A 21,564-nucleotide genomic window follows, 5' to 3' on the forward strand; every position below is an offset into this window, starting at 1 on the left:
TGCCTTTAACTCTTTTATTGCAGAAAAATGAGGCACAAGCTTTTGGGGGAACAACCCCTTCCTCAGGTGGAACACAAACCCATTAGAAACCATTGACATCATATGACACGGACATGTCACATTGTGCAACAAAAACATTTTGGGGTAGTGTTCCCCTTTTAGGCATTTCTAGTCCATGGTAGAACATCAAGCATCACATATAAATGGGTTTTTTTAGGTTCAGTGTTCTAAATAGGGGCTTTAATAGACCCCCTGTCTCAAATCCCCCACCCATGGCAGTTGGAAGGTTCTCTCAGTGGTTACTAAGTTAAATGTGGCCTCAAATCTGATTTCCCCATGATCATCTTCAGGTGTGAAGGTCACCTTGGAGATACTGCCGGAGCCATCAGTGAGGTTGGAGTTGTCTATGAGATTTTCCTTAATGGGGAACTTTCCATCACTCCAGGAAAAGTCTCCATGTTCCACATCTTGTCCTTTAATCTTACACTGAAGGGTAAGCGACTGTCCCTTCCTGGGGTTGGGGGTCACACACTCAATCTCACAAACTTCTGCTGGAACGATTATTGGCCCATCCACTTCTGCTGAATCTTTTTTTGGTGCAACTTCTTTTAGAGCTGTGGGTGGTTACAAACAGGAGAATAAAATGCAAAAACTGCAGATGATTTTCTAATAATTCCCAATTAATATCTTCAAAACCCTACAAAACCATTCATTAGTTTCCCATGCCAAACAACATTTTAAAAAAAACGATGATTTTGTTCATGAAAAATGTCCGGCTCTGATTGGACGTGACTACCATTGGTTACCATAGTTATAGACACAGTCACATTTTTAGTGGCTGGTTTTATATGATTCGAAAATTGTCAAGATACTAAAATGGGCAGTTAATTACATGGAGCAGATATGTAGCCATAGTGCCCCCCATTGTGACCCCAATTCCCCTGCCAGTGCCCTGATCTTTCTATTGTTACTTCCCTGATCTTCTCCCAAAATATCCCACAGACACAAAGAACTCACCTGGGAACTTCAGACAAATATTCTTCTTAATCAGTTCAGGAAGGTCCTTGTGTTTTATCAGGCAGGTGAATAATTTCCCATAATGCTCTGCTGTAGGCGTCAGTGTGAGGAGGAATGAGACCGAATCTCTTTTTATTTGGGTTTCTGCTCTCATTGTTATTGGATCATTTCCCATTTGCCATTCCACTGTGACATCTCGGCCATTACATCCACTCACCTCACAGCTTAGGGTTAGGGGTTCCCCATATTTTGGGGGATACTTATTGCAAAAGATCTCTCCAATAACTGGCAGCCCTGAAAAGGGAAAGTGATATCATCTATTAATATGTGTCCAGACAGCATCTTAGATAGACAGTGGTTTTTTTTTGTCAAGACAAAAATTCAAACAGTTATTAATAAAAATGTTTGCTCATCCCAATTATTAAATCTGGCCCAGAATGTGGGTTTTTTTTTATATCACCCCCAGTTTCTACATGGGGGGACACACTCGTTGCTAGTGGCTGAGTATATGAAATGGGCTGAAATATAAAAAAAAAAGGAAAGTTCTGGCAGAACATGGAGGTTTGGGGACTTACAGTGACACACTGGGGACAACAGCAATGACTTGATACCCCGATAACCCCATTAACTCATTTGTGCCCACAATAGACACTTGCTCTTAATATCGTGTGTTGCAGGACACTTGCTAAATATTCAGTAAGAGAAACAATAAACTGCGATCAATGTAGGGTTCTGTTTTTGTCAAAATTCATGTGTTTTTTTGTGTCCAATGGATCTTCCATTCTTCCAGTGTTGAACTGTCCCCTTAAAGCCATTTGGGGGCTGATTCACTAAATTCGAGTGAAGGATTCGAAGTAAAAAAAACTTCGAATTTCGAAGGTTTTTTTGGGCTACTTCGACCATCGAATGGGCTACTTCGACCTTCGACTACGACTTCGAATCGAAGGATTCGTAGTAAAAATCGTACTGTACTGTCTCTTTAAAAAAACTTCGACCCCCTAGTTCGGCAGATAAAAGCTACCGAAGTCAATGTTAGCCTATGAGGAAGGTCCCCATAGGCTTTCCTAAGTTTTTTTGATCGAAGGATATTCCTTCGATTGTTGGATTAAAATCCTTCGATCGTTCGATCGAATTTTCTGCGCTATATCCTTCGACTTCGATATTCGAAGTCGAAGGATTTCAATTCCTAGTCGAATATCGAGGGTTAATTAACCCTCGATATTCGACCCATAGTGAATCAGCCCCTTGATGTTATTTAGACAATGGATCATCTTAGTTTCCCTCCCTGGGGCACTTTCTCTCTCTATGTTTTATGATTGGGTCTCCACAGGTTGAATGGGATAATGTTCTTACCAGTAATCAGCTCTCCCCACATCTACAGCAATAGAACCTTCTAATTACCTTTTAGTTTCATGGTAAAATCCTTTGTGTTGATCTTGAAGTTGTGAATTATCTCCATGTGGAATTCTTTCCCGTGGTCATTAATAGTGGGAATGATCTGTATTTCTGTGGTTCTGGAGAAAAGTCCTGATTCTGGGTCTTCCTTGGCACCTTCTGGATCACTTTCTGACTTGATGACTTCCAGCCCCCGATACCATCGGATTTTGAGGTCTTTAGGGTAAAATTTCTCTATAGTACAGAATAATGTTGTAGTTTGGTTGCACCCAGGAACCTCAGGGTCACACTTTATGGCACTTACCCTCGGCTCACTTACTGTAATATAAACAGAAGCAGAGGATTATGGGATGTAGGAACTGAATTCGTTTAGCCAATGCATTACAGGGCAGAGAGAGATGGGAAGGAGTGTGTGACCCGATTATACAGAAATGTGTGATATAATAAAAGTATTGGGATACAAATCTTGGTTTAGAAATTACTTCAACTCCCCTCCCATCCTATCAGCAGAAACATAATAGGAAATAGTAGAAATCAGGAACACAGAACATAAATAGAATCAGGTGCTACTTACTGAGATGTTTCAGTTCCCAGGAAACACATTTAGGGTTTTGGAGAGTTGGATGAGAGACCTCACACCTGAACTTCTTCCCAATGTCCCTCACACAGGGGCTGTAGGTTGTACGACTGGTACAATAGAACAATCCATGGTTATCAGAATTAATTGTTTCATTGTATGATTCCAACATCTCATCCTCTTTATACCAGGAAAATTCCAATGTCTGTGGATGGAAGGAATGGATTCTGCAGGACAACTGCATCTCTTCCCCAACATATAGAATCTCTGCTGATATCTGTATAGGATCCAGCTCTGGAACAGCTAAATGAAGAATATGTGATTTTAAATGTTTTGAGGCATGTATGGCTTAGTCATGTTTATTGTTCCTGATGAAAGTGCCAAACAGTGATTGAAGTATCTGCTTAGGGTACGTTGTACTGAGAGTCGCCTTTCATTGTCCAACTTCAAATGAATACATATAATGCGCTCATGGACAGATAATAAAACATTTCCTTTAATTAGGTGCTCTATACATCTACTCATACATCTACTCATACATCTACTCATACATCTACTCATACATCTACTCATACATCTACTCATACATCTACTCATACATCTACTCATACATCTACTCATACATCTACTCATACATCTACTCATACATCTACTCATACATCTACTCATACATCTACTCATACATCTACTCATACATCTACTCATACATCGACTCATACATCTACTCATACATCTACTCATACATCTACTCATACATCTACTCATACATTCCAGGTGAGTTTGATGTGTCTGCTGAGGGATGGACACTTGGGATGGATCTGGTGTATGAGAGATTGATAGGGTGTTGTATGGAATTGCAGAGGGGGCCGAGAGGAGACACCCTACATAACACGCTAACCCTATTGTCTCCCTTATTTTTGTCTCACCTACCTTCATCCTTGGGGTTTTCAGGGGAACGTGTGCTAGAACTGTGCAAAAAGTTCCTCTGCTTTTTTTTTTTTATAGCGGATTCACTGACTTGTGTATAAACAGGCCCGGATTTGTGGAAAGGCCACCTAGGCCGGCAGGATTTTAGGGGGGCGGCATGCTGCCCAACCACACTGACATTGGTTCAAAAACACTGGGGATTTTAATTTCCCGTGCCCCAATCCCCATTGCTCCTGTCCCCCTGAAGGGGACATGGGGTGACAAATGGTAGTGGGCCTAGGGGCGCCCACTATGCAAATCCGGCCCTGTGTATAAATTAGCTTCAGATACAACTAGATTACTATTTCTAAAGGACGCTGTGCCCTGAGGATTTTTTTTATTAGAGTGGGTTTTTTTTTTTTTAAATTATTGTAATAAACTGATTGTTTCCTTCATTGTTTATTGTCTGGTCATCCAGATTAACTGTGCATTTTATAGTGGAATCACCTCATTTGATCCCATTGTTTGTAATTATATTTCTACTCATTTGATTTAAAGGTGTTTTATCACAGAACTTACACAGTTGCTCTTTCTAGCTAGAGTTGCCACTTTTCATTATGAATGTTTGAAAAATATATATATATATATATATAATACACAAAAGCCATGAATATCCTGTAAATTATATCCTTATAAACGGTGAGTTCTGATGTCATCAGTTATAAACGGTGAGTTGTGATGTCATTTCTGTCACATGACTCACTGAAACTTGTGTATTATAATAAATAAAGTACCCCCAGTTGTAAAATATGAGGATATTAGAAGTTACCTCGGAGTTCCATGACCTGTATAAAAACACTCGGCCTTCAGCCTCGTACTTTTATATGGTCATGAATCTCCTCGGTAACTTATAATATCCTTATATTTTACAAGAGGGGGTACTTTATATATACCAAGGAATAAAGAAACTGGTCTTCTTCTGCTGCCCTGACTGGGTCTCCTCACTGTTTATATTTATATGACCTGAGAACAAGCAAGCATTGGAAAGCCAGGCCCAAAGTCTATGGTTATACACAGAGGGCAGAGTTTCCTAAGTAGGTATATACTTTATATATTTATATACAATGTAAAATAATGCATAGGGACAAAACTATAATAAGTAGAATATATATATATATATATATATGTGTGTGTGTGTATTTCTATTTATAAAGTGTTACTCGTGCACACAGCACTTTAATCTAGAACCTAAATAATATTTTACATAATTACATTTAAAACTGTGTCTCAAGTGTTGGGACATAGGAATAAAGAGGCACCCGACCAGCAGAGCTTGCAATCTGACTCATGCATTAGTTTCTATTTTTGGGACAGACAGGGAAGGGTGAGATATTGATATACAGCTCATTATCTCTTGAAACAAAGGCTGTAACATGCCTCCTATATAATTTATGACAGTATATACAATAGGTACTTACCTAAAACCTGCATTTCCATAAGTTTCTCTGCTGTATGTTCTGTTGTATAATGATGAGTCCTACAGACGTACTGAGCTCCATCATCTGCCCTCACTGTGGGCCTCAGAGTCAGATTGCTTAAGAAATAATTCATATCATCTTCTTCTCTCTCATCCTCTGCCAGCTGATGGGAATATTTGGGATCATTAATGTTGGTGGTACCTTGATCCCAGCTGAGAAGTTCTGTTTCCCGACCATTGGAATCCACTTTCAGCCAAGTAACAAGGAGCGGCTTTGGCTTGAAGCCATAGATGGGACAGGTCAGAGTCAGGGGTTCTCCATGGAGGATTCGGAGAGGGGATACAATCTTTGATAATTTGGGAGGAACTAAAAAAAGGAAATGTGATGAGTAAGTAAAAAGGATCATAACTGTAAGAATGAATTCAGTCAGAGAAGTAATACAGGAGTAATACAGGAGTACAGGTATAACATGCTATGGAATTTGTACATGGAGATGAGTAACACTGAGTGAGGAAGAGTCCGTTTTTTTGGGGTGGATTTCTCTTACGTATACAGTAATATGTTTCAGTGACAACGTATACAAATTAAACAAAGTTCTAATGAACATCAACAGCTCTGCCTCGCTTTTTAGCAGGGAATTGAGCTATTTCTCAGGATCATGGCCAGTGTCAATGCAAAGAGTTCAGTCTCCAAAACCCAAATATAATGAGGATCCTCCACAGTCCAGAGCCACTGGGTCCTAGACAGGTCCGGACTGAGAATAAAAATAGGCCCTGGCATTTCAGGTACACAGAGGCCCAATCAGCCCACACAGAGGCCCAAACAGCCCCCTAAATACGGCCTTTCTATTGGACCTTATAGCAGCCCTTCAGGATTTGCCCCGGGGTCCTGGTGGCTCTGCCTGATCCTGTTAGTTAATTTGAATGACTTGACTCACAGTTGTTACTATGGGGGCATAAAGGATTTTATTATATATAGTAGTATGTAGGGAACACTTCTGTCAGACATTATATATATATAATACACAAAAGCCATGCATATCCTGTAAATTATATCCTTATAAACGGTGAGTAGTGATGTCATCAGTTATAAACGGTGAGTTCTGATGTCATTTCTGTCACATGACTCACTAAAATTTGTGTATTATAATAAATAAAGTACCCCCAGTTGTAAAATATGAGGATATTAGAAGTTACCTCGGAGTTCCATGACCTGTATAAAAACACTTCGGCCTCGTACTTTTATATGGTCATGAAACTCCTCGGTAACTTATAATATCCTTGTATTTTACAAGAGGGGGTACTTTATTCACTATATATATATATATATGGGAAAACCCTGAAAATAGAGGAACCAGAGATTTTGCATGGTTTCCCTCTAATATAAACTCTAGCCTTGTTTGATACATACTAGTGTTCCAATTCCGAAATGTACTTTTCAGTAACACGTTACTATATAGGGAGTATGAGTGGCAAAATACTAACTGATATAGAGTACAGATATACAGACTCAGGGCAACAAGAAACTCAGGGGTCACCCACTTACCTCCACTGGCCTCCAGCCGACAGGACTCAGAGATGGGGAGTCTCAGGGCAGAGTGAGTGACCCTCACAGTCAGTTCTGCTTCATCATCTTCCTCTATGTCTGGAGTTATATGGATTAAGAATTGGCAGTAGGAAATTCTTCTATATTTACTAGTTTTTGTTACAGGAACCATTTCCACTTGCAGAGGTCTCTGTGCTGGGGGCAGATTATTCACATTCCCATTTCTCATTAACCCTTCTCTCTCTGGTACAATAACCACACGCTGCTCCTCTCTGTGATGTGACACTGGGGCAGAGGAACCCGTTTGTGTCTCCGAATTCCAGGAGTCAATTTCCAACTCTTCTCCCCCATTTCTTTTCAGCCACAATGTAATTCTGATGGGTTTGGGTCGGAACTCAGAGATCTGGCAGGACAGAGTCGCCCTGTTCATATGCACCAAATGTTCTGCTCCGGTAATGGGAGAAAGTTCTGGGGGCTCTGTTAAAACATAAACATGTCACTGTAATGTATTAGTGATAACAGACATCACTCTGGGTATTAATATAAAAGTGAGATACACACGGAGCCCCCCAAATGCACATACAACCCTATAATATAATTATACTGCAGGGAATCTTGCAACATGATTGTAACAGGGTTTATAATGCAAATCTGCTCATTTTGACACCTTTGAAAGGAGAAGTATAACCTAAAATAAACAGATTTGTCACTATGATCCCCCCAACTGTGTGTCCAGAAACTCTACACTAAGAAGCTTAAAGACACATAACAAATAGTAGACAACTCCCTTCTCAAGATGTGGCTAGGGATGGGCGAATATGACCCGTTTTGCTTCGCCAAAAATGAGTCGCTGGCACAATGTCCCCGACGGTCTATGGGCGGCAAACATTTTTGTTTATACAAGTTTAGTGGCCGTGTATGAGTTATACATCTCACCTTTCTTATAGAACATCATGTAGATACAAATGGACAGACCCAGAAGGACTAGAAGTATCACTACAACCACAGCTCCAATAATTGTGCCTGTTTGGTCAGGTGGATCTGTAATGAGATAAAATACAATATAAATATGGAGTAAAGAAAAGACATAAATGAAGGGTGAAGACCACACTGCAGCCCCCATTCACTCATTGCACAATAAACCAGAACAAGAGACAATCTTGACATTTCTTTTTCCTCAAAGCATCGGGCAAATATTAGAATATATAACTGTCATCAAACAATTATGTCCTTTTTTTTACGATAACAATTTGGTTGAAATGAAAGCTGGGATAGTGCTGTTTTTTTCTGTCACTTGCCACCAGTGGATTTGGGGCGTTCAGTCCAATTCCCACTTAAGATCCTGTTAGGGGCAGAACTTCAAACCCCATCCCAACACAAAATGGTTTTCAGGCCCCCAGCCTACATGAAATCATGGTGACATGTGACCTGCTAGAATTTTGGGTTACAAAGTAACATGAGAAACCCCCCCCACATCCCATCACCTTTCTGTAGAAGAATCAGGTCTCTCCATAGTCTCAATCCTGTTTATTTACTCAGGCCACACTAATTCACGTTCTATATTTTTGTCTGAAATGATATTCTGTTCCAACAATTCCCATTTTACAATCTACCTATCGCCCATAAAAGAGTTCCAGCTCTTCTGCCAGTCACATACCTCTCTGGTTTCTCATAAGTATAGCAAAAGTTTAGATGCACTTGTGGTTACAATAAATGGGTTAGACTCCCCACCTGCATTATATATATATATATATATATATATATATATATATATATATATATATATATATATATATATATATATATATATATATATTGCGTGTGGCTCCTTTAATAATCTTTCATTTCAGCTTTTCTTGAAAGGTCACCACTCCCTCTTTAAAACATGTCAACTCATCTCATGCTGCTTCCTTGCCCCCCTCTTTGTACAACAGAGCGTCAGCTCTTCTTCTAATCACCACCTACCTATACAATATAATGTGAGCTCTTTCCATACTGTTATCTGTCCCCTCTGTATAACATACTGATTCTATATGGAAGCCTCTCCCTCCGACAGACATTCAGATGTGAAGTTGGACTGTGGTTCCTTGTAATAAACTCTGCTAATTGCAATTTGTCTCCTTTGATGACCTTCCTTAGATCCTGACCACCATTACTTCCCTACATTCTCAATGTCCCCAGTCTGGTCCCACTCAGTTTTGTCCAGACAAGGCCACATCTGCTAAAAATCTCAAGTCAAAACTCAAGTACCGTATATACTCGAGTATAAGCCGTCCCGAGTATAAGCCGAGGTACCTAATTTTACCTCCAAAAACTGGGAAAGCTTATTGACTCGAGTATAAGCCTAGGGTTAGAAATGCAGCAGCTTCTGGTAAGTTTCAATCAAAAAATTGAGGGTTTCTGGTCCCATTGGAGGTGCTGGCGTCTCATTCTTGGATGCCGGCGACCATTCTTGGACGCCGGCGAATATTCTTAGGCGCCGGCGACTATTCTTAGGCGCCGGTGACCGTTCTTGTGCTTGACCGAGGTAGAGTTTTTCAGCATATTTTGGGGACTGAAAAACTCGGCTTATACTCGAGTATATACGGTAACCCTTTTGCTCTCATTGGGTCTGATAGGCAAGAGAGGCCTGTCTAACACCTATAACAACTAATAAATGAGAATAGGAGACTTTACCTGTCACAGAGAGAGTGAGATTGAAGTGCAGATCAGTTTCCATGGATCTGTGGGACACATTACAGGAATATATATTCCCATTATCTTCTAGTGTTGGGTTAATCCGCAGAAAACTTGTTTGATTGTAGGTTTCATCTTTGTTCTTTTTTGGGTGAGTGTAAGAGACTCCGTCTTCTTGTAACAGACCAACTCTGGAACCAGCGATGTGTTTTATCCAATGGAAAGTTATGTCTTTGGGATAAAACTCATTGGCTTTACATACAACTGTCTTCTCCATTCCAGGCTCCATTGTGATATCAGTAGGTGTCAGACTGGCAGTTGGGGGAGCTGCATAGAAAGAAATAAGTGATCTGTTTTGTACAATAAACTGATACTCGAACACCTATATAAATGGATCAAACAATACACTCTTTGATGCTTTATTCACCAGTAGCTCCTCCCAGCAGACAGGAGGGAGCCAATGAGATTAGAGGAGGGAAAGGGGTGTTACAGGGAGAGCTGGGAAGTGAATCAGTGGTACAGGCTGATACATTAGATAGGTATAAGGAAGGGTCGGATGCTTTATTCACCAGTAGCTCCTCCCAGCAGACAGGAGGGAGCCAATGATATTGGCTGACTGCCCCTATTGGGCTAAACTGCTCCTGTCATTCCCTGTACGTATCGTCCTGTAGAAGTATCAGTTCTGTCTTAGATACAAGTGTAACAAAGAGCAACGTTTATTAATTCTGCCCCAAAACCTTCTTATCTGATCAGTTTTCCAACTTTGTATCAATTGTGTATCAATTCCCCATATAGTAATGTCTCATCCAAATCATAATCCAAATAAATCAATATTAATTTTAAAATAATTAGACCAGAAAAAAAAATATTAAAATAGCGTAAGTCATAAAAACAAGCAGTGTCTCTTGTGGCCTCTCGTTATTAAATCAACTGATACAAGAATAGTACAATAACAATAAACCACTTTTTAGATAACGGTAGAAAACAACTGAAATTCACATCTCTGCAAATAAAAAATTCCACAAGTTTCAGTAATTTGAAACGAAGTTTATATCCAACTGATGGTGCTGAGAGAAAAAAAGGACAGTTTGTTTAAAAGACACCCTTTGTGTGAGCCCTTCAGATAGGGGTTAAACGCTGACTTATTTAAATTTCATGGCAAACGTAAGATTTGTTGTCCACAGTTACATTTACACTATCAAGGATGACAAATCTCCCGAAAATGAGTTGCCATTGAATAACATTATTGTCGCTGCAGGTAAAATATTTACTCGTGGTGATTCGGCTTAATCGCAGGAAAATGCAAAGGGAGACAATTTAGTAACCCTTTCATGTTCTTGTGGTTTCACAATATTATTTTTATTGTCTTTTTATAAAACAGCCATGGGAAATACCTGTATATTTAATATGTGTATATGAATGACTGTATGTGATGTGGGTATCTCTGCTAGAATCCAGGCACATCACCTGTACTTGAGCAGGTAAGAGAGGTGGCATCCAAGGATGTCATTGGTGACAGAGCAGGAAGCTGATTGGCTGCCTGAAATAATATGACATCACTACCAAGTGCCCTGTAAGATTCTGTTTCCTGAGCAACTGGTGAGTGTCTATTGGACAAAACCTGCCCTGTGATTGGTTCAAATGTCTCCCACCATCTGCAGCCAGAGGGGGCGATGCTGAGTAAAGACATTAAATTCTGTCCTCTGACTTTAGGAAAATGAAGATACAGGTGATAAATGACACTTACCTGACACCTGCAGGGTAGAATGTCCCACTACTTTATTAGGGGTATAAAAGACAGTGCAGGTATATTCTCCTTCATCTGTGAACTGAACCCGGGGTAAGTGAAGTGCCACATTGCCTCTTATAATCTCACTGTCTGATATGTAGGATCCCGGCCGGGTGGGGGTGGGAGTCCCAGACACATACAGATAAACTTGCTCTTCACTTCCATTCAAGAGTATTTGGGTCCATTCAACTGACAGTTTGGGGAGATTCATGTCTCCAGGGCCCCAGTCACTTATAGTACATGGGATAATCGCTTCTTTATTCCTCAAGGATTTCACAGGCGACTCCCCCATTTCCACTGTTAATGAACCTTATATATAAACACACACAGATATTAAGCTTTGGCCACTTTGTTATATTCAGCTGATAACAATAAGCATAATGGTATAAATATTCATATATATCATATTCAGAGAGACCAGAAATAGTCGCCTGTTTAATAAAACTGTAACAGAAAATAGTTTCATTTAAACAAACATTGAATTTGCAACTGGATTAACCAACGTTTCTTTCCTTCCTCTGTCCATTACCTGTCTGAACCTCCCCCCATTTCTAATTTCTTATAAATAACCTCCGTCATGTTGTTCTGTATCCCCCATATTCCCAGCATTCCCTTGAGAAGATCTCCTGTCACATGATACCCTGTACCAATCTCCTGCTCTAAATACTCACTATTATTTTATATATCTGCACCCCCACATTGGAAGGGCCCACACCTCTCTGTAAGGAATAAAGGGGAAATACACGGGGAGATTTGAGCTGCTGATTCAGGTCCTTTTGACAAATTTAGCTTAACGGCTCATGTATGGGGGGATCCTATGGATCTTCCCAATCAATAAATGACCAAAAATCTGCCAGATATCAATTGGGCAGGTTTGATTTTTCCTTCCCATCGAGGACCACATTGGCTACTTGATGTTGTGCTCATCCCATTGGTGGCTATTGCCATCGGACCTTAGGGCTGAATGAGATATCACTGTCCCTTTGGTGGCCATATCATGGAAAGATCCCTCACCAAATGAGCAGGTGTTATAGTGCAGGGAGCCCCAACCCTTTGAACCCGTGAGCAACATTCAGAAGTAAAAGGAGTTGGGGAGCAACACTAGCATGAAAAATTTTCTTGGGGTGCCAAATAATTGCTGTGATTGGCCATTTGGTAGCCCCTATGTGGATTGTCAACCAACATTGAGACTCTGTTTGGCAGTACATCTGGTTTTATACAACTAAAACTTGCCTCCAAGTCTGGAATTCAAATATAATCACCTGATTTGAGGCCACTGGGAGCAACATCCAAGGGGCTGGGAGCAACATGTTACTCACGAGTTACTGGTTGGGGATCACTGGTCTAGTGTATGGCCACCTTAAAGCTGGGGCAGATGTGTCACTAGATACTGAGTATTACTATACAGAGCTGCACAGTTTTACACAGACTCCATTCCTCACTTACTTGTGCCCCTTTCACACCCCACAAATTACAGTTCAGTATTTCTGGGCTCCCTGTGCCCCTCTAATGGCGGCTCTGAGTTTATTATAAAAGCAACAGGCGCAGCCATGAGAGAGGAGACCCGTTATACAGAAATATTAGTTGCACTTACCTGTTCCTGTCAGTGACAGAGAGATCAGTAGGAACCAGAAGAAACTGGGGGGCCCCATATTGATGGTCTGTTCCACCTGCAGCTTTGGGGGTCCCATCCCTTATGTTAATAAGTTCTCAGGGGGAACATTTCCTAATCACAAACTTATTTCTCTCATGGCGACTTCCCTGTTCAGCCGAGGGACATGGAATTTACTTTCAGTTTTGCAGTGGGAGGAGTCACACGACGTAGAAACTCCCGGCACTCCCGGCTGAGCTCTGTGTCACTTCCCTGAATGAGCTGCTGAATTCTACACTGATCAACTGATGTATTAACTGAATAGTAAAAAAAATAATAATCACATCTTCATAGAGAAACAATATAATAGTCAACAATTGTGTCAATAAAGAGGAAATGTGTATCAGCTGCATCTCAAGTAATGTAACAATGTAACAAGGGACTGGAGATGAAAGTAATTATATATATTATAATAAACATTATTCTACACACCGAATACAGTCAATGGGCATTTTTCTTATGGAGACTTTTTTGTCTCAGCAACATTTTTGTCTTGGTGACTTTTTCTCGCCGCAAATTTCTAACGCAGTGAATTTTTGCTGCAGGTTTGATGATAAATTTGCAGATGACGAAATGTCGAATTTCACTACTAATCCATTGGTGGCGGAAAAATTCACTCATCAATGAAAGCCAGTGATTCACATGAGCATGAAATAGAGAAATCCGACCGGAATGATGGAGCCTAGAGCTGGGAATAATTCCAGGAATGTGACACTAATGTTTCACCATATATAAGATTCTAACTGATAATATATACTCAATAATGATGTATTGTTACATATATAGTATTCTGGCAGATTACATATACAGGCATAGGACCTGTTATCCAGAATGCTCAGGACCTGGGGATTTCCAGATAACGGATCTTTCTGTAATTTGGATCTTCATACCTTAAGTCTAGAGATGTCGCGAACTGTTCGCCGGCGAACTTGTTCGCGCGAACATCGGGTGTTCGCGCTCGCCGGAAGTTCGCGAACGTCGCGCGACGTTCGCCATTTTGGGTTCGCCATTGTTGGCGCTTTTTTTTGCCCTCTCACCCCAGACCAGCAGGTACATGGCAGCCAATCAGGAAGCTCTCCCCTGGACCACTCCCCTTCCCTATAAAAACCGAAGCCCTGCAGCGTTTTTTTCACTCTGCCTGTGTGTGCTGAAGAGATAGTGTAGGGAGAGAGCTGCTGCCTGTTAGTGATTTCAGGGACAGTTGAAAGTTTGCTGGCTAGTAATCGTTTTGATACTGCTCTGTTATTGGAGGGACAGAAGTCTGCAGGGGTTTGAGGGACATTTAAGCTTAGGTAGCTTTGCTGGCTAGTAATCTACCTTCTACTGCAGTGCTCTGTATGTAGCTGCAGTGGGCAGCTGTCCTGCTTCTGATCTCATCTGCTGACTGCTGCAATAACAGTAGTCCTTGTAAGGACTGCTTTTATTTATTTTTTTGTTGTTTTACTACTACTACTACTACTACTACTATAAGAGCCCAGTGCTATTAGTCTAGCAGTGTTGGGGAGTGGGACTGGTGTGCTAATCTGCTGCTCCTAGTAGTTCAGCAGCACCAACTTTAATTTTTTTTTTTTAATATTCATTTTTTTTTTATTTTACTTTTTTTTATTTTACTACCGCTGTAGTAGTGTATAAGTTGACCTTTTAGGCATTATTTGCCCTGTAGGCATTATTTGCACACTGTTTTCTTCAACCCGCCATCGAGCTGTGTGACCTTGTTCACATTCTGTCTAAATATCCATAATATTACCGTCTCCAGAAAAAACACCGGAGTCACTTTTTTCAAGCAGCATTCATATATTTTACGTAATCCGTATCCATCGCTGTAGTAGTGTATAAGTTGACCTTTTAGGCATTGTTTGCCCAGTTTTTTTGGCCGCAGCCACTGAAGCACAGAGGCCAGAAAAAATATGCCATATAAATGCTGAAAATAGTCATTTTTTGCCATACCTTGACTCAACGTATATGGCAAAAAATGACTATTTTCAGCATTTATATGGCATATTTTTTCTGGCAACTGTGCTTCAGTGGCTGCGTCCAAAAAAACTGGGCAAACAATGCCTACAAGGTCAACGTATGGCAAAAAATGACTATTTTCAGCATTTATATGGCATATTTTTTCTGGCAACTGTGCTTCAGTGGCTGCGTCCAAAAAAACTGGGCAAACAATGCCTACAAGGTCAACGTATGGCAGTTGTTTAAAGAGAACAGTAGATTACTAGCCAGCAAAGCTACCTAAGCTAAAATGTCCCTCAAATCCCTGCAGACTTCTGTCCCTCCAATACAGAGCAGTATCAAGCAGATTACTAGCCAGCAAGCTTACTATCATCTGTCCCTGAAATCACTAACAGCTCTCCCCCTACACTATCTCTTCCAAGCACACACAGGCAGATTTTTCAGATACATTTTTGCCCTTGATCCCCCTCTGGCATGCCACTGTCCAGGTCGTTGCACCCTTTAAACAACTTTAAAATCATTTTTCTGGCCAGAAATGTCTTTTTTAGATGTTAAAGTTCGCCTTCCCATTGAAGTCTATGGGGTTCGCGAACCGTTCGCGAACCGCTCGCGTTTTTGCGCAAGTTCGCGAATATGTTCGCGAACTTTTTTTCCGACGTTCGCTACATCCCTACTTAAGTCTACTAGAAAATCATATAAACATGAAATAAAGCCAATAGTCTGGTTTTGCCTCCAATAAGGATTAATTATATCTTAGTTGGGGTCAAGTACAAGCGACTGTTTTATTATTACACAGAAAAAGGAAATTGGTTTTAAAAACCTGGATTATTTGAATAAAATGGAGTCTATGGGATACAGCCTTTCCATAATTCAGAGCTTTCTGGATAACGGGTTTTTGAATAACGGACCCCATACCTGTATAATAAATCTCGAATAATTAATAATTATTAATAGTTTTTTTTTTTCCTCTGAAAATTCGAGTTTTCTGCTGAACAAAAAAATTCGAATTTTTGGATATTTTAACATTTGAATTTTAATAAATAACCTCCTTTATATAGATTTTATGAAGCAGGACACATTTTCACTTATGTATTTAGATAGTAGCCGTGTTTATTGTACTAAAGACATCATTGCGGTCAATTTGGGGGTTGTTTATCAAAGTCCGAATTTATCTCAATATTTTCTGCTACAAACTCCAATCAACTCTGGTTTTTTACACTTATTTATTATTACATTTTCCTGAAAATTTGCTTTTCGGGGGAAAAATCAGATTTTCTAAATCTTTCCAGATTTTTTCATCCAATTTTCAATTTTTTTTTGGAATTTTCACATGAAAACTTCAGGGTATTGCACATCAAAAAATCCTTGCGACTTCTCCCGTTGACTTATATGGAACCTCGACAGGTCTAAGATGCCGGATTTTCAGATTCGGACTTTTCCATCCTCTGGGTTTAATACATTCCGAAAAAATTTGTGATTTTTTTAAAAGTCAGATTTTAGAAAAAAAAAGTCACACATTTTTGGTGATTTTTGCAGTTGGACTTTAGTAAATAACCCCCTAAGGGAACTGGCTCCAACTCATTGTCTTTTAATGGGTCAGAACTTTTCACTTTTGCAAAATGTTTTTTCCAAAATATCTTAAATATTTTTAATATGATTTTAGTGAAGATTTATGGTTCTAATCATGTGTGATATAAATGATATATATATATCTCCATCGTTGACAGCACTCCATCATCAATCAAACTAAGCAAAACATTAAATCTTTGAAAGGTTTATTGGTGGACCAACGTTTCAATTCCGCACAGGAATCTTCGTCAGGGTGAGGTCTTACCCCATCAACCTGCCCATCTACGTCATTTACCCCACCTTACCCATCTACCCCTGTGCCTTTCTTATTTACCCCAGAAACCTGCCCATCTACCCAACATCTACCCCAGCTGCATTTTGAACTGCAAAGGAATTATTAACAAACAGAGTTGAGTGATATAATGGCAATGCCCCAGCCCTTCCCCTCACCCCAAATCTGTATGTAAACTGGAACATCAAGTTCAGCCGGTCGGCCGGTTCCGTCACATTTACCGAAATTGACATTTTCCAAATGAAATTCATTTTTTTCTGGATTTCCAGCACAATTACACAAATCTGTAAAGTGGAAAAACTCAGTTGTGTTAAATCATGAGGAATAAGTTGAAGCCTCTATCACTTTAATTTCGGGGACATTTCTTAACAGCCCATTGACTTGCACAGAAGGTCCCCGGGTTACAGCTTTGGAATTTTTATATTTGCGTTAAGGAGATTTTTTTGGATGATAAATCTTAGAAATTTGAATTTTGGGAAAAAAACATTTAATCACACATTTTAATAAATCAGTCCAATAGCAGTATAAATAGGCCTCATTCCAGCATTATTTTTTTAAATCATCATTTTCAATCATTTAACCCTTGTTCTTGTTTTCTCTCATATAAGTGTCATTTGCAGACAAAGGCACCATCAGCAATTTACCCCCAAAACTGAACGTACCTGCTCCATAGAACCCAACACCTAATATTGTCCAATACAGTGGAGTGGGGAACACTGCAGGGGGAGGGGCTAGCACAGACTGGGGTGGGTGTGGTCAAGATGCATCTGGATCAGTTTGGGTCAAGGCTGGTACCTCTGAATTTCTCACAAGAATGATCAGTACAAGGGTTTATAATCCAGACTTTAGTATCTCAGCAAAGGAAAGTCAATTCTATACAGTAGGTTTCTATGGCCCAATATTATGTACTGCAGAGACACATCTACTAACTGTCAGCTCTTATGGTCAGCAGTGCAGCCCACCAGTCTGATACCTTCAATATCCTCATTGTACTCACTGATTTATGTGCAAAGTATCCAGTCAAATAAACGAGCCACAGGCTAGAGTGTATGGGGTGCCGTTTGTCCCAAATACATTCTGTATACAAAACTATCTCTAATACACAGAATGAATGTCTCTCATGTTATATAAGTATTTGTGACCATACACAGAGAAGAGGAGGAGCTAATTCCTCACACAGTTGAAGAGCAGGAAGTGTCTCACAGAGGGAAGGGGCGGAGCTAATTCCTCACACACACAGAAGAGCAGGAAGTGTCTCACAGAAGGAAGGGGCGGAGCTAATTCCTCACACAGTTAAGGAGCAGGAAGTGTCTCACAGAGGGAAGGGGCGGAGCTAATTCCTCACACAGTTAAGGAGCAGGAAGTGTCTCACAGAGGGAAAGGGCGGAGCTAATTCCTCACACAGTTAAGGAGCAGGAAGTGTCTCACAGACGGAAGGGGCAGAGCTTATGCCTCCCACAGTTAAGGAGCAGGAAGTGTCTCACAGAGGGAAGGGGCGGAGCTAATTCCTCACATAGTTGAAGAGCAGGAAGTGTCTCACAGAGGGAAGGAGGCGGAGCTATTGGGATGGTCCATTATTTGAAGGGTGCTGACCATAAGATGTAAGCCTTTTATAAACTTATTGCAGGTTCTTAAAAGGGTTGTTCACCTTCAATGTACAAATCTTATGAAACCACTAACAATGCTCTCAATGTGTTAGAAAAACCATTTTCCATAACAAAAAGTAAAAATGCCAATGTAAAAGCTAATTTTTATAGCTATTAACTCAGTCCCTGTCTCTCAGACCAGTTTTCTGAAGTGATGGGAGTGGCCTATCTTGAACCTGACACACCAAGAACTTCCTATATGATGACATCATCATGCCCAGGCTTTGCCCTTACTTGTTTCCTATTGGATGTTGATACTGCCCTCCTCCTAGTAATTGATTGGGTGCTTGTGAACTGTAACCAGTCACATAATTTGAATGGTCATTGGTTGATTACTCAATTGTAATGGCAGAGGTTAACAGACGCAGCATATAAACAAACCTGCCTTGCAACAAACAATCACACAGCCATGCAGACAAATACTGCAGAAAAGGAAGGAGCAGCATTGTTTGGCAACCTTTGGCATTAAGCATAATGTCAGTTATTTACAAAATTGCAACAAAAACCAGCACTGACTTGCTTAGAAACGTATGTAACTTACACATCTAGCAGGGACAGTAGGGCTGCACCTCACCCTTTTAAAACCAAACACATATGAAATCCACAGGCTGCATGGCTAACTAGAGAGGTACATTTCCTGAAGAAAATGTGAGTGGTGCTTGCCGTGGCAAAACTCAGGCCCAAATCTGATTGGCTGTTGTTGCCCCGCCCCTTTTTTTCCTAATTGTGAACCACAGTCACTCAGTGACTAACATACCAAAGTTTGGGAATGCTGTCATTTAATGTGTAAAAATGGCAGCATTTCTATTTTTTTCTATTGAAAATCAATGAATGAAATTTGATTGGTTGTTGGTGGCTCCGCCCACTTTTTCTAAACTTGAAGTGGAAACCCCCAGCGACCACATTTGTGATATTCAAGGTCCCTGACATCAATACTGAGAGAATGGCAGCCTTCTTAATTTTTCCCATTAAAACCAATCAAAGAAATCTGATTGGTTGGTTTTGGCTCCACCCACTTTTCTTAATTTTAATCCCAGTCCCCCAGTGACCAACTGTGCCAACTTTGAGGAGGCTGCCATTAACCGTCTAAGAGCGGCAGCAGTTTAAAATTTTCCTATTTAATTGAATGGCTGAAATTTGATTGGCTGTTGTAGACTCCGCCCACTTTTTGTAAATTTTGGCCGCAGTCACCCAGTGACCCACGGTGCCAAGTTTGGGAGCTCTGGCTTTATTACTGTGAGAATTACAGCTGTTTACATTTTCTCATTGAAGTCAACAGGGAAAATCTGATTGGTTGTTTGCGGCTCCGCTCACTTTTTTGGGTCCCCAAAATAGGACAGAAAAGTCACAACACCCCATTCCCGAATAAGCTGAACGGTTTGACACCTCATTCATGGGTCTGCGACAAACTAATTATTCGATAAATTCCCCATTATAAGTCAATGGGGCAAATTTGGGGACCTCTCCTGCCCCGGGGGTAAAACTTATACCCTCGTGTGGGGTATCATCTGACACAGGTCGCAAACCTCTTCAAATGTGGTAAATTTAACGTTTCTACAAGATTCCCTCTCTGCGCTAGAATCCGTCAAAAGTTGGCCTCAATGTTAATCTATGGGACTTTTCGGGGTGGTTAATTGCCCCCGCAAGGGGCAATTAACCACCCACCCCTTAGAAAAGTCATACCACCCCATTCCCGATTAAGCCGCACGATTTGACACCTCATTCATGGGTCTAGGACAAACGGTGCGGGACTAGTTACGCGCCAAACTTTCATACGGAAGAAGAATAAAAATAAGTTTGCAAGATAACAGTAGTGATGCTTTGCTTCGCAAGCACCACTAATTATCAACTCATTTAGATGCTGCAGACTGAACTGATTTCTGTGCAGCCATGTATCATGCATCTAAATGAATTGCTAATTAGCCATGCAGGCTGTGGATTTCATATGTGTTTGGTTTTAAAAGGGTGAGGTGTGAGCCCTAAGTGACAGGCAGAGCAGTGATGAGGGCAGGTAGGTTTTTTGAACATTTTGTGCGCTCTCCCGGGGGATTAAATACCAAAAAATGAAAGTTATATTTTTCATGATATAGGGATCTATACCAGAAAAATATTTTACCTTTTTTATGAGGTAAATACACAAAATAATACATGGACCCCCCCCCCCCAAAAAAATAATAATATATTTCTGGAAAGTACAAGTGTCATCTCCCATAGTAGCCATTATAATCCAATAATTCAAATTTTTAAAAATGATTTCTTTTTCCTGTGTAATAATTAATAGTACCTTGTACTTGATCCCAACTAAGATATAATTAATCCTTATTGGAAGCAAAACCAGCCTATTGGCTTTATTTAGAGTTTACACCATTTTCTAGTACTAAGATCCAAATTACAGAAAGATCCATTATCCGGAAGACCCCAGGTCGCAAGCATTCTGTATAACAGATGCCATACCTGTACCTTGTACTTGATCCCAACTAAGATATAATTAATCCTTATTGGAAGCAAAACCAGCCTATTGGGTTTATTTCATGTTTATATGATTTTCTAGTAGACTTAAGGTATGAAGATCCAAATTACAGAAAGATCGTTGATCCGGAAAATACCAGGTCCTGAGCATTCTGGATAACAGGTCCCACACCTGTACCTTGTACTTGATCCCAACTAAGATATAATTAATCCTTATTGGAAGCAAAGCCAGCCTATTGGGTTTATTTCATGTTTATATGATTTTCTTGTAGACTTAAGGTATGAAGATCCAAATTATGGAAAGATCCATTATCCGTAAAACTCCAGGTCCCGAGCACCTTGATCCCCCCCATCTGCACAGTTGAAGTCTCTGCAGCACAAGCCCACACTCCCCCTCCCTCTCACAAACTTGTAACAGTTTCTCTTCAGTACCTGAATGCTGCTCAAATTCCCCAGCACAGGAAGCAGTGACAGATTGGCAGCAGACATAGCCAATAGGAGTTAAGTTAGCTGCCAGTACAATGTGTGATGTCATATAAGGAAGAGGAAGTGAACACTAGTGTTTTTGGGGGTCAGTGACCCCCTCCCAGCACAGGGTCTG

At 40.4% G+C, this 21,564-nt stretch overlaps 1 protein-coding gene across 2 annotated transcripts; it reads right to left on the reverse strand.

Annotated features, from left to right (window-relative positions):
* LOC108713703 lies at nt 1–21,420 on the reverse strand. Of its 2 annotated transcripts, none has more exons than XM_041589646.1 (11): nt 21,396–21,420; nt 12,978–13,291; nt 11,342–11,692; nt 9,595–9,921; nt 7,855–7,959; nt 6,919–7,395; nt 5,374–5,739; nt 2,987–3,292; nt 2,419–2,730; nt 1,018–1,311; nt 1–605 (listed from the first exon to the last, which is right to left on the reverse strand). In XM_041589646.1, exons 2-11 carry the CDS (start codon nt 13,072–13,074, stop codon nt 241–243), a joined length of 3,000 nt encoding a protein of 999 aa, XP_041445580.1. In that variant the 5' UTR covers nt 13,075–13,291; nt 21,396–21,420; the 3' UTR covers nt 1–240. The 2 variants fall into 2 exon arrangements, with proteins under 2 accessions (XP_041445580.1, XP_041445579.1); XM_041589645.1 differs by having other exon boundaries at nt 1–614.
* Nucleotides 21,421–21,564: the final 144 nt, after the last annotated feature.

The sequence above is a fragment of the Xenopus laevis genome, chromosome 4L, assembly GCF_017654675.1.
Source record: "Xenopus laevis strain J_2021 chromosome 4L, Xenopus_laevis_v10.1, whole genome shotgun sequence".
Lineage (NCBI taxonomy): Eukaryota > Metazoa > Chordata > Amphibia > Anura > Pipidae > Xenopus > Xenopus laevis.